This window comes from Salminus brasiliensis, chromosome 3 (genome assembly GCF_030463535.1).
Source record: "Salminus brasiliensis chromosome 3, fSalBra1.hap2, whole genome shotgun sequence".
NCBI classification, from domain to species: Eukaryota; Metazoa; Chordata; class Actinopteri; order Characiformes; family Bryconidae; genus Salminus; species Salminus brasiliensis.
In genome coordinates, this window is record NC_132880.1 from 12784707 (window position 1) to 12799318 (window position 14612).

Consider the following 14612-nt stretch of genomic DNA (forward strand, 5'->3'; position numbering starts at 1 on the left):
GTCACATAAATAACTTGAATCTGACAAAAGTAGTAATAAATAAAAAATTCTATCAAAATGAACAAATGAAAATCCGACATTGATTTTGAACCATGCTTCAACAGAATTTAAGCTAATGAAACAGGCTTGGACAGAAATGATGGCACCTCTGAAAATAATGTGACCAAATGGACATGTTAAATCAAGGTGTGTCCACTAATTAGCATCAGAGGTGTCTACAATCTTGTAATCAGTCAATGGGCCTATATATAGGGCTACAGGTAGTCACTGTGCTGTTTGGTGACATGATGTGTACCGCACTCAACATGGACCAGGGGAAGTGAAGGAAAGAGTTGTCTCAGGAGATTAGAAAGAAAATTACAGACAAGTATGTTAAAGGTAAAGGTTATAAGACCATCTACAAGCAGCTTGATGTTCCTGTGACTACAGTTGCACATATTATTCAGAAATGTAAGATCCATGGCACTGTAGCCAAGCTCAAGGAACATCAGTGTCAGATCGCACCATCTGTCGTTGTTTGAACCAAAGTGGACTTCATGGGAGATGACCAAGGAGGACACCATTGTTGAAAACAAATCATAAAAAAGCAAAATTTGCCAAATTACATGTTGACAAGCCCCAAAGCTTCTGGGAGAATGTCCTATGGACAGGTGAAACTTTTTGCCAAGGCACATCAGCTCTATGTTCACAGACAGAAAAATGAACCATATCAAGAAAAGAACACTGTCCCTACTGTGAAACATGGAGGAGGCTCTGTTATGTTCTGGGGCTGCTTTGCTGCATCTGGCACAGGGTGTCTTGAATCTGTGCAGGGTACAATGAAATCTCAAGACTGTCAAGGGATTCTAGAGAGAAATGTGCTGCCCAGTGTCAGAAAGCTTGGTCGCAGCACATGGGTCTTGCAACAGGATAATGACCTAAAACACCCCCAAAAACACCCAAGAATGGCTAAAAGGAAAACATTGGACTATTCTGAAGTGGCCTTCTATGAGCCCTGACCTAAATCCTATTGAGCATCTTTGGAATTTGCTGAAAAATGCCATTTGGAAAAGGCACCCTTCAAACCTGGGACGACTGGAGCAGTTTGCTCATAAGGAGTGAGCAAAAATACCTGCTGAGAGGTGCAGAAGTCTCACTGACAGTTATAGAAATCATTTGATTGCGGTGATTGCCCCTAAAGGTTGTGCATCATTTTTGTCCACGTGTGTATAATGACAGTTAGGGAGCTTCCATGGGACATACTGCGTCATTTTGAAAAGTGTTGTCTCCCGAATTTCTTGTTTTCAGATTTCTTTAAAGTACCCTGCATAAGTGTAGGAAAATCATTTAGAGGACCAACATGACAAAAATAGAAGACATATATATATGTATAAATCCCACAAAAACAGATGCAGACTTTCTGATGCATTCTAAAAAGAAATGATTCTTAGTTTTTCTATTTACAGTACCTTTGGATTGCACATTCATTACATATGACTCATATATTGACTGATATTAACTCATTTTGAAAAATGATTATCCCTTGAACGCAGAACATCTGACTTGTTATGTATGTTATGTGAGACATAATTATAAGTAAAATAGACAAATCCTGATTTACATACTGCATCTAAAAAATAATATCTAAATAAAATCTTGGCCAGAAATATAGAAATACTGTAAAAAGATGCAAAGTAGCTTAATCTGACTGTACATTTTACAGTTAATGGTACCAAATACTGCATTTATTGCCTTACATATGCTGTTCTTCCTTCTTAGATGCACGGTGGTGAATTCATAACATAAAAACAAATTAACAGTAAATTATTTAATCCTCTGGAGTCTATGAACGTGCTGGCACATGCAATGTTTTTATGTTTCTATTAATGTTTTTGAGATAATACAGAACAGATAATGAGATAATACAGAATTTTCTGTGTATTTCTGTAGAGGCCTTTCCATTGCATCTTATTGATCTTATCGGTTGATTGTACATGACTTACATCAAGAGCTATGAGGCTATGAAGATGAGCCAAAATACTTGTTTCTGCTTCTTGTCGTGTCTTAACTGGTGGATTTGTGTGTCCGTCATTTGCTTCTCAGCTGTATTTGGTGGATTTGTGCATCTGTCTCTAGTTGTGTGTGAAACTGAACAATGAACACTCGTCTTCTCCCTCTTACCATTTTATTTACATGATTCACAATTTTTGTGAACCTAAGACTCTGGCAAACCCATTTTACGCACCAGGAAATATTAAGAATTTCTAAAACCTGACTCCAGCTTTTCAGGTTTAGGGATAGATTATCTTTTTACTGTATTATAGAGAGAGCTGATACATTTTTATATTAAACAGAGCTTACTTACTGGGGTCAGCTCACCAAAGTTGTAACATTTATGATTTATAAGATTTTGTTGGTTTTTTTTAGGTAATTTTCTTATCTATATGTATTCTCTGAATACAGAGATAGTAGTCTAGTGACGTATAAGCAGATCCTTAACCTTTCTTCTTAATCTCCAGAACATCTAACCATTAAATGCTTTTAAAAAAGTTTAGAAGAAACAGTTCAGAAATGTGGAATTCTTTGTTAATATAGACAAAAAATATTATGATGCTAACCTTTTTATGAACATTGTCAGTACGGGCTGTTTTCATTATAATGTTTTTTTTCTCAGTCTGAACGAAGGGATGCGTCTGGGCTGGATCTACCTCCACCACCACCACAAACTGACACTCCTACAACCAAGAAGACCAAGTTCCGCCCCCCGCCGCTCAAGAGCACTACTGATTCTGTGGACAAGTAGGTGGCAGTGACATTTTGTTGTTATGTTTACACGTAAACATATACAGGAGATTGAACACACAAGCATATTTAGTCATTTCAGCTGACGGTCATGTCATGTTTAGTACTTGGTGGCAAATTGCTGGCAGTTGATCACTGCCTGGAGTGTTACCCACATACATCTGGCGAAGATCTGCTAAGCTTCTAAGGCAGACACTGCCAGTTCCTGATTGGTTTTGGGACTTTAGGTGCTTTTAGTCTTGATTTGTGATGCGTGCTCATGAGATTCAGTACAAGTAACTGATCCACATGTGGTTAATCAGTATGTTTGGAGTCAGAAGAGACTAGCCTGACTAGTTTTACTGTTTTTAACATTCTTTGGTCATTACCAGCAGAACACACTGGATGCAGATGCCAGTACTAGAATAAATGGTGGATGGCAACATGACTGTATGTCAATACAATATCAGACAATCAGAATTGTGAAGATGAGACCAAATCAGTACTACTTTTGTGCTTATAGCTAAGACAGATCTATTCTTCTATTGAGCCCTATTTTCAAGTTGAACCTGACAACACAAGAGTAGTGTGCATACTAAACAAATGATTGATGTTTGAGAAAAAACTCAAAATGCAAAAATTTGCAGGAACACATGGGGTTTTGTTTTGTCAGCTCCAATGCATAATTTCTTCCGGACAACTGCATTTACATTTATGGCATTTAGCAGACGCTCTTATCCAGAGCGACTTACAAGGTTACTTGTATTACAGAGGTGGGCCAATGTAGTGTTAGGAGTCTTGCCAAAGGACTCTTATTGATGTAGCGCAGCATAGTCACCCAGACTGGGATTCGAACCCCAGCCTCCCACATGGTGTGGTAGCTCAGTGACAGGTAGTGTTATCTGTTGCGCCACACCTGCAGTTACTGTTGCATAAGTTAACAGTTGTTTACAGCTCTATTTATTTTAATAACCCACTTTTCCTTAAAAGAACTTTTGCACTTTGTTTTTCATCTTTTTTTCCCTTTTTCTCCATGGTATTTATATTAAAACTGACTAAAACCCTGAACGAACGAGATGGAAGGCTGACAGGATGCAATATGTTTTACAGTTGGCATGGCATCTAAAACTAGTTTTTAATTATTATTTCATTAACTATTTTTTTTCCTCGTTGACATTCAAAAGCTCTTCATGGGCTTCTATCTCTTTGGGCCCATTGGAATAATGTAATCTGCATCACTTCCTACGTCAAGTCAAGTCAAGTCAAATTTATTTGTATAGCGCTTTTTACAACTGTTGTCGTCACAAAGCAGCTTTACATAATTAGTACTTAATAAAGGACAGAGACAGAGAAGAAAGAAGAAATAACATGAAGGATCAAAGACCCCCCGTGAGCAAGCCAACGGCGACAGTGGCAAGGAAAAACTCCCTCAGAGCTGGAGGAAGAAACCTTGGGAGGAACCAAGACTCACAAGGGGGACCCATCCTCCTCTGGCCAGACTATTTAAACATTATTGATAAAAATTACCAAAGCAGATGCAACAGAAAGTTAATAGTGGTGATATTAATAGTGTCAGACAGACACGAGTCCATCTAGGTTTCAGCACGGCCACCAAACAGGCAGCAGCGGGAGGCGGGTGAGCCATGGGTGGTGGCGGGTTGGGGGGGACCCGCTGGCCGGACTGGTAGGTGGCAGCTGGTTAGACGCAGGTAGAGGGGACCTCAGCGGGCAATCTTCCAGCAGGTTGGTCTGGGTGGCCATTTACTCAAGGTAAAGAAGAAGGTAAAAAGAGAAAAGTTAGTTCTAAGAGGAATTTTATGGAGGGCAGAGAATGTTGAGCATCAGCATCAGGGTATGTCTGACGACTCCGGCAGGTCTGATTATCACAGCATAATTAAAAGGAGAGAGCCAGAAGGTAACACGGACACGGGCGCACCCTGAGAACACCAGCATCTATCTGCTCCACCGTCAACAAACCTGAGTGATCGCGTGTAAGCAGCGAGACGACAGCTCCAGCATCTCAGTGTACTACAATTCCCTGGGTCCGCGAACCCCTGGACCTGCAGCCCTTATCTAAGAAACATTAATTACCAAAAGCTAAACTAAACATATAAGTTTTCAGCTTAGATTTAAAGATTGAGACTGTGTCTGAGTCCCGAACATTATCTGGAAGGTTATTCCAGAGTTGGGGGGCTTTATAAGAAAAAGCTCTTCCCCCTGCTGAGGTTTTCTGAATTTTGGGAACGAGTAAGAGGCCAGCACCCTGAGATCTAAGTAGTCTTGATGGTTCGTAATATACAATAAGATCCTGCAGGTACTCAGGAGCGAGGCCATGTAGGGCCTTATATGTTAATAGAAGAATTTTGTATTCGATACGGAATTTAATAGCTTTTCATATAGCTCGTATTTTTTGTTTACCTCTGGAATATTTCAAAACTAAAACAGATTTGAATTTTCTCTCCCTAAAGAGTGCTCTCTGGCACATACTTTGAGGAGCGCCTTGCGGAGCTGCCAGAGTTTAAGCCAGAGGACGTGCTGCCTTCGCCCAACCTGCAGAGTCTAGCCACCTCTCCCAGAGCCATACTGGGCAGCTACCGCAAGAAGAGGAGAAACTCCACAGGTGTGTGTGTGTGTGTGTGTGTGCATGTGTATGAAAGAAAGAGCAGAGACAAGCGGCAAGAAGAACAGAGTGTTTAGGGATTTTGGGTCAGCTGAATGTTTTTCAGTTTCAGAGCATGCAGGCAGAAGCGGAGAGCAGATTAGCAGACCCAATATGGTAGCCTTATTGCTTGTTTGGCTAATTTATGGAAGTAGGCTTTAAGGACTGCATTGTTCTCTTCCTAATAGTTCTTTTCTTGCTCATTGTGCCCGTAGCTCCTTCCTTTTATGTGGTTTCTATCCTGTTGATGATAGATAGATAGATAGATAGATAGATAGATAGACAGACAGACAGACAGACAGATAGACTTTCATTCCGTCTGTTTTTCTCATAGATCTGGACTCTGTCGATGACCCTAGTTCTCCGAGGAGAAAGAGCCGCCGCTTATCCAGCTGCAGCTCAGAACCCAACACACCTAAGAGTGCTGCCAAATGTGAAGGAGACATATTCACCTTTGACAGAACTGGTGTGTATTCTCTCTCCCTCTCTCTCTCTACAAATGATGGTTACACATTATTATCTAAAAACTCATCTCTCTCAACTGATTTCCTACTTGATACTTCCTACTTTTTTTTTTCAAGCAATAAATGGTTTTATGAAATGTATTAACCATATCATACCATACTTTATCACTTGTAATATAACAGATTCCCCTTTAAGTTAGTAATATCATATATTTGCTTGCTCTGTTTGTGACACAAATCCAACAAAAACTTACTTTGCTTTTATTTTTATGTCTCTGACTGCTGTTTTACAATTCTGCTCATTTTTTAAACTTTCTACATATTTTAATTGTTAAGATGTAAACAAAGAGTGCCAGAATGCTCTGTTCTAGATAAATGTTTTCACAGTTATACTTTTGTATAATACTTTTGTTTTCACAGCTATACTTTTGCCTATGACTTTTTTTTTGTTTTTTAATAAACTGATTTGTCTTTCCCAAATCCCACTCAGTAGCTATAACTCCTCCTATCACGTGATGGGAGGGTGAGGGTTAGCTTGTTTCTCTTCTGAGTCACATGCAGCCAACAGCATCTTGTTGTACTGCTGTTAATGCCAGGTTCTTAAACAGCTGAACATGCTTGGAGGAGAGCACTAGCTGCCAGTTCTGTTACATCAGCCAACAGAAACCTGCAAAGGGTGGCTATCTTACCCACCTAGAGTGAGCTGTCTGTGACTCCTGATAGAGCCAATGCTTAGATGACTGATTCATGCAGGAGCCCCTTAGACAGTGTTTTGACCTAATGCCTGTTTTTAAAATGTATGTTTGGTGAAGAGGTTTATTTAGGCTGTTGTAAGTCACAATAGAAAAAGAAAATGTATTTTGTCCAGATCTATCAGCATTTTATTAGAAACATGTAAAGCCCCAGAAGATGTGTAGATTTGCATGGTAAATAAAATGGCTGTATTTGTGTGTGTTCCCAGACTTAAAAATCGAAACACTGAATAAGATCTCAATTGAATGAAGGAAGTCCCTCAGTCTCCTACACAGGCTCCTTCATTAAGTAGCCTCAGTTCATTGTGATGCATAAATTGTAGTTAATCCTATGTTCTTATTTATTTTGCATGAGAGGCAGTGCCATAGTCTGGGCTGAAAGTCTGGGCTGAAGCCAGCATTGATATTATTGGCCTGCCTGCATCTTCCAAATCTACCATAACATAAATATGGATGATAATAAATGAAAGTGGATTATCAGCTTGGCTGGTGATCTACAATATGGGCAAATAATACATTATCAAGTTATTGTGGCCAAACTCATACTGACCTGGAGATATCATACATCCCTGGTCAATTCCCTGGTATTTTTATAGGCTGTTTGTGAAATCTTAAATCTTATCATCCTAAACAAATGACACAAAAAACTACAATAGGTTAATGTCTTGCTAAAAGTATTTCTTTACAGAATTTATGATGACTTGTATTTCAATGTAAAGGCCAATGCTTTAATGCTTAGCAAAGTTTGTTTCCTAAACAAACATAAACAGTGAGTACTGTACTAAGATACCACTTAAAGGGCATATCTGTGATCTGCATTAGAATATAAAAGAAGTGTGTGTAAATGTTGTTAACAACACTGACACTTCATTTATAATCGAATGCAGATCACAGATATGCCCTTTAATAACAACCTTGTCCCGCCTTTCAGCAGGAGAAACAGAGGACATCTTGGGGGAACTGGACCGTGTGCCATATTCCTCTTTGCGTCGCACGCTAGACCAGCGGCGGGCCCTCGTCATGCAGCTCTTTCAGGAGCACGGTTCCTTCTTTCCCTCAGGTAACCAATCACACCTCATTTCTGTCCAGTGTAACCAATAATAGCTGCTTCATAGGGCAAATTTGTCAGGCTCGATCGAGCCTCAGATTTCATATTTAAGTATCTACCAGTCTCCCACCTTTAAAATATTTTACCTTTTGTTTTTAGGCTTCCGTTTTTCTCCCTACTTACATAGCTACTATATGGACAAACATATTGGAGAACCTCATTTTGCAACAAAAGTATTAAAATAGGGCTTTATACCTCTCTAGACCCCCTCTTGCATTCATTTGAAAAGGAATGTCCATGAACAAATTGTATTTATAAAATTCCAATGTCATTGTCTCTTAACTTGCCTAACTTGGCCAAGCCCAAGGCCCCTTCATGTCCTGTTTGTGATAATGATTGACCACAGCTGGTAGCTTCTCTGTGCTCACATAAAAAAGGGTTTGTTTGACAGCACTCTTTAGAATGGCAAACACACAGTACACATTTTGTTGTATGTTTAATTTTCACTGTGTGTTGATTTAAAAATAAATAAATAAATAACTGAACATGAAATTTAGCACCATGTTTTTGATTTATTTTAAGATGCATGTTGTACACTAATTATACCCCAGAAAAAAGTTAGAAAAGCATATTACGGAATACCCAAAAATGCCATGACATGTATGTCCTTGATGCCGTGTTAACATCCAACCAACTGTATTTTTTAGTATGGCACACTGTAGTCATTTATTGTAGGGAGCAAGGTTATTTGTTCATTATTCACTAAGATTGATTGATTTTTAGAATACTCACCCAGGATTTTAGGTTTTAGAAATGGCACGGTCATCATTAATAATGAAGAAAGCAAGCCGAATTGCTTTGTTTGTGTATAATTGTCTATTTCTTTGTATTTTCTATCTTAGCTCAGGCCACGGCCGCATTCCAGGCACGCTACTCTGACACTTTCCCCACCAAACTGTGTCTGCAGCTGAAGATTCGTGAAGTGAGGCAGAAGATCATGCAGACAGCCACGCCTGGCAGTTCAGAGGCCACAGGTCCAGGAGGAGTTACTGGGGGATCAGACTCCACCTGTACCCCTGGACCGTCCAATCCTGTGGGCAGGGAGGAAGGAGGAGCAGAACTGGATGAAAAAGGCACAGGGCGGGAAGAGTTTAAAAGCAACATGGGCGAATCGCAGGAGCTGAAATAAGTAATGATGGAGAAGACAGACAGAATGTAGACGGAACGTAGAAGTAGGTGTTGTAGGCGAGTTTTATAAACTTCACCGACAATATAGAGCACTTACGTGGATTTTATTGCATTTCTAACCAACTGTGGATTTCGTTCCATTTGGTTCACTTTGTTTTTTTCCTGTCTTTGGACATAATCTCTCTGTGGCAAGATGACAGTTAGAGATACTCACAAACACACACATATTTTATGCAAGTACACAAATACAAAAAAACTGTCACACGTTCACAACTGGCACAAGAACTTTTTCCGTAAAGCATCTGGCAGCACTTGTTTGTATGTGCCTCTTAATGCCAGGCAGTCTTTGGTTCACCGTCGCGCTATGTCGCGAATTCACTTCCTCTCTGAGTTTCAGAGCCCTTCAATGCTGCACTTCAGGCAGCACCCAACCGGCCTGTCTGCACAATATTTCCTTGCCTGGTGTAGAAACGCAACTGTTTGGGGGAAAACGGCGAGACGAAAGCGCTTGCACTTTCATTTGAGAGAGACCGAGACTGAAAGCAATAGCTGGAGAAGAGGAGGGTCTTTATGCGAACCGGCCACACACCCATTTCAACCTCGCTTTGGCTGTTACCGTTCTTAGATGCAGGCTCAGAACCAAACTTTCCAAAAGCAACAAACCCAAGACACACTCATCTGCAGCCAAGCAGGAAAACAGAGGCTTCAGTGACCACCAAAACCGTGCAAACAACAACAGAAAACATCAACACAGCACACTAAACCCGAGAGGCGGTGTCCTTTTCCTAAAATGGAACCAAGAAAAATGGAAAAAAAGAGATGCTCTATGAATCAACTCGTAGTTATGCTTTGTCACTTGTAGTTGTTGTGTCGTACTGGTGGAACTGACTGATATGATATTTTTTTTCTGTAAAAGCTTGCTCCTCTCTTCTTCTTACTCTGGTGACATTTCTAGCATGGACTAATCAAGCTCTCCCAGTGTTGGGGCAAAAAAAAGAAGAAAAACTCTCTCTGTTTTAGCCTCTTAGCTGAAGCTCTTTTTCTCAGGCCTCCATTTTGGCCTTTCCTCACTCACAACCCCTTTCACCTATCACTGTACGTAACCGTGACAGCTTGGGGTGCGAGGCTCTTTGCTTTTTTCTCCCATTTTTTGAAATGTTTTAATCAGGTGTTTGCACAATACGTGGTCCTGGGCCACGATTTAAATCAGGAAAGTATTTGCTTTTAGAGATATTTAAAAACCAACCAACAACTTTGTTCCATTTCATTTTTTTTCCTTCTCCTTTCATAGTTTTTGCCCTCAAAAAAAGAGAGACCTTTGTTTGTTTGTTTTTTTTCCCCCCTCTCCTCAAACTTTTTACCTGAAGTGTTGTTGGAAAGCGCCTATAAAGTGCTGGTCCAGAGTCAGAATAAGCTCTGTAGTCTCGGATGATCTCAAATCAGGATTACGCAAGGGAAAGCTGATCTGAGACCAGTGCTGAAGTGGCATTTCTCAGGATCTTCTCTTCCTTCTTCTGCCACTTTACTTCTTTCATTGGTGCAATAGGACAGTGTGGATGGGAAAATTCCTTTGGTTTAAACGAGTGACTGGTTTGTGCCATAGATATTCACTGTACAGGCTGACAAAGCTGTCACGATATGATATGTATATTGAAAAAGAGTTAAGATAAGAATTATAATAACATTCATAAATGAGTGTTGAGGAAGTAATCCAAACAGAACAAACAAGCTAAAAAAAAAAAAAAATTAACCTAGCACTTTTTTTGCGTCTTGTTTTGCTGAAAGAAGGAGTAATGAGTATACAGATACTTCTCAGTCTTCACTTGAATGTGTGACAATATAAATATACATATATATATATTTCTATATGTCCTTAATATACAGGTGTTTTGTGTGTGTGCGTGTGTGTGTGTGTGCGTGCGTGTGCGAGCGCGCATGCACTCGCAGGGTGTGTGTTTGTGTGTGTGTGTGAGCGTATATGCTGATACCTATTATGCACCTTGGCAGACCAGACTTGCCCCCATGCAAATACATCCTATACTAGAAGACTGTTATCATATGCGTGTAAGCAGGTTATTATTGTGGAGATTATCGTGGAATTCTCAAGCATATGAAACCACATAACTTGGCGTTAACTTTACTTTTGGCACTTCATTCGATTTTTTTTCTTTTCTTTCCCTAGTAACAGAGCGACGCTTACACACGCACACACACATGTATACCTGCACATGTATGTGTGTTACACCTTCTGATTGTGTATTCAATAAAACTGTCCTTATTTTGGACTGGAGAAGGAATTGTAGAATGAGAAAGAATGAGCCTGAGCTCATGAGCAGGCATGTTGACCATGTGCAATATTTCTAAACAAAAGAATATTGAAAATATTAAAGACCTAACACACATTTTCTTGCAAGTCTTGTTGTTTTTGTTCATATTATGCAAGAACAGTGGTCTAACACCAGTCCCCAGGGCCCCCCTTTGTGCTGGGTTGGAACAAACATCTGGATTGCCTAGGTTCCTTAGAGCCAGTCTGAGTACCACTGCCCTAGAAGACTTCTACAAAGGTGTCTGGACCACTGGTTCAGAAGTCCGAGTCAAAGTTTCAATTAAATTAAATTAAAGAGACCTTTTATTTTAAAGTACAGTGATTAAAACAGAAAAAAATTATTATGAAATACATACTTTTCTCATATCTGTATCACAGTTGTTGGCACCCCCCTCATTTTATATTTTGTGCTGCCTCCCTTTGTAAAGATAATAGCTCGGAGCTTATATAATGCTTAATGAGACTGGACAACACATGGAAGGGATCTGAGACCATTCCTCTATGCAGAATCTCTTTAGATTCAGAATCTCTTGTGGACTTTCCTCTTCAGCTCACCCACAGGTTTTCTATAGTTGTTTGAGTCAGGGGACTGGAATAAGCATTGCAAAAACTTCAGTTTTAAGGTCAGTAAATAATTTTTGTGTTCCAAATTCCAAATTAAGCCTTCCAAATTTACAACCCAATATCATCACAGATCCACCATAATAATTGAGAGTGGCAATGAGGTATTTTTTGGTAATGACTGTGTTTGTGTCTGTCACACTCACCTCTGAATTCTGTTGCCAGAGAGCTCTACATTGGTCTCATTCGCTCATAAAACACAGTTTAACTAAACGTTTCAGCAACATCTGGCAAACTGTAAACACTTATATACTTGACTTAGATTGCACCAATAGGAATGTTTATTGTTGCAGGATTTATTAATTATTACTAATTTAACCCAATTGTCTACCCGATTTGGAAGGCCAAATACCCAATCCCCATTCATTTAAACTCCCCCTATCACTAGCAATGGCCCAACACTAGGAGGGTGAGGACTAGCACATGTTCTCTCTGACACATGTGAAACCAGCCACCACCTCTTTTTCTTTTTAAACTGCTGCTGATGTAGAATGGCTAGGCAGCCAGTGCGCTCAGAGGAAAGTGTGGCTCCAACGGAGTTTGATACAACGGCTAATAGACGCCTGTGCTGACCAACATGTGATGTGTCTGGAGAAAATGCAATCAACCCACCTCTGAGAGAGCAAGGCCTCGGCTGCTGATTATTTACTATTTATATTATTGTTTTTTTTTTTGTTTTTTTTTTGCAAAATGCAAAATACCTATCTATCTATCTTAATTTTCAGATGTTAGCTTTTGTGATCACAGGTGAGGCTCACTGATAACTCTTCTGTGCAGATATTTATAGTTGTGAAAAGATGCTGCACAACAGAACAGTGCACCACATTTCAACCCTAAACTTTTTTTTCTGTCATTTTCTGTCATATGCCTATATATAAAGACCTATTTTCCCAGCAGTTGTTTTCCTCATCATGGAGTTCATCTATCTGCCTGACGTTGTCCACTTGCAGGTAAGCAGCAGTAGTGTTGCAGATCCCTGAGCACAATCTGTGCTGTAGAGCTGATACAGGACTGTGGTTGCTGTGCAGTTCTCACTTCACAAAATGTCAGGATGGCTTTTTGCTAGAAGATGACAGTGGAATTAAATGGTAACCAAGGAACATCCTAGAGTTTTCTGATCTTTTATACACTGCAGTGGTGTTCATCATTTTGATCCACACTGCTTTTTTTAATCCATGTTCATTTGAGTTTTCCAACATGATTTGCAAACAGTTTTCCTCATGAAACAAGTTCCAAAATTAAACAATATGGTGTTAAGCTGGTATGGTATAGCTAAACGTTCTTTTATCATGTTCTAATTTTATTTAATCCCCAGTTGCACTGAATTATAATTTTGATACAACCTGAGATTTGTTGCATCTATTACAAATACCACTAGGTTAATGAAGGTGGTAGGAAAAGGTGCACGAGCAACAGGGCTGAGTAAAGCCTTGATAGGATTGTCAAGAAAGGTCGATTCAAGAACTTAAACTGAAGCTACCAGTCACAAATGTCTCCAGGAAAGGTGCTACAACTGCCACATTCCTAATATCAAGCCACTCCTGAACCAGAGACGTCAGAAGCATCTGACCTGGACTAAGGAGAAGAAAAACTGGACTGTTGCTCAGTGGTCCAAAGTCCTCTTTTTTATTTTAGAGTGAGAGGCACAGAATCCAAGGTGTCTAAAGTCCAGTGTGACGTTTCCATGATGGTTTGGGCTGCCATGTCCATCAGGAGATTTTAGAACACTTCATGCCACCATGCTACCAGACAAGCTTTATGGAGAAAAAACATTTCCTTTTCCAACAGATCTCACCACCTGCCCATAGTACCAAATATCAAATGGTGACCATGATATTACTCTCTGGACCTGCACTGAGCTGAGACCACTATCAAAGCAACCTGGGCTTCAGTAACATCTTTGCAGTGTCATAAGCTGACTGCCTCCATGTCATGCTGCATTAATGAAGTAATTTGTGAAATCTAAAGGAGCTATTTTGAAATGGTCCTCAGAGGTTGTCTAGTTTTACCAAAATACAATAAAGGCCAAGAACACATGATGACATAGACATTGTCTACAACTGGAGAAAATCTGGTACTGTTGCTACAAGGGCACACTGTTGTCGGATAGCATTGTTTAAATTATATATATAGCATTGTTTAAATTATATATATATAATTTAAATTATTATATTTGCATGTGACTACAATTTATAGATTTTTGTGGAACAACACAAAGGTTTTCAAAGTTTGTTTTTAAGTCATTTGTGTATGATAGGATACAAGACCCTATGTAATCAGAAAATGTAATAAATAAGAATAATGAAAGTACAACTACATTCACAGGAAAAGATGCTTACCTTTATAAGCAATGCAGAATCACTGATCATTCTTTTTCAACAGCAGGATTATGTGCTATCTGACATGATAGGTTTACCAATACATTGAGGAGTCAAATCTCCCCAGCAGTTTTGGACACATCAAACATGATACTTTCAAGTCCTGGTAAAGGTACTACTTCAGAAAAGCTGTGCGCTATTTTTTTTAAACCAAACATCGCAATGGATTTGGGCTATATTTTTTAGAGTACATCGTTTGTAAACTATATATTACAGTGCATCGGACAACACTACAAAATGGCGGAAACACCAAAGTAGTGAACTAGCTAGCTATATAGTGAATGGGCACAGTTTCGGACACAGCTAGCTAATGAGTTACAAGACTTCAACAGGTTAGGTGTCATCGAGGGAAAATGTAAACTACATTTCCCAGAATTCTCGGAATATGAGCTCACCGACACGCTGTTGGTAATATT

The 14612-nt window shown here is 39.5% G+C and overlaps 1 protein-coding gene across 3 annotated transcripts in view; it reads left to right on the plus strand.

Annotated features, from left to right (window-relative positions):
• Positions 1-11273, plus strand: part of cica (capicua transcriptional repressor a) — a 28084-nt gene extending 16811 nt beyond the window's left edge. For all 3 annotated transcript variants that reach the window (XM_072675527.1, XM_072675529.1, XM_072675530.1), the window contains exons 17-21: positions 2654-2778; positions 5229-5380; positions 5754-5885; positions 7567-7695; positions 8586-11273. In XM_072675527.1, the coding sequence (XP_072531628.1) occupies positions 2654-2778; positions 5229-5380; positions 5754-5885; positions 7567-7695; positions 8586-8872 (825 nt within the window). In that variant the 3' untranslated portion in view covers positions 8873-11273. The remainder of the gene's footprint in view (positions 1-2653; positions 2779-5228; positions 5381-5753; positions 5886-7566; positions 7696-8585) is intronic.
• Positions 11274-14612: the final 3339 nt, after the last annotated feature.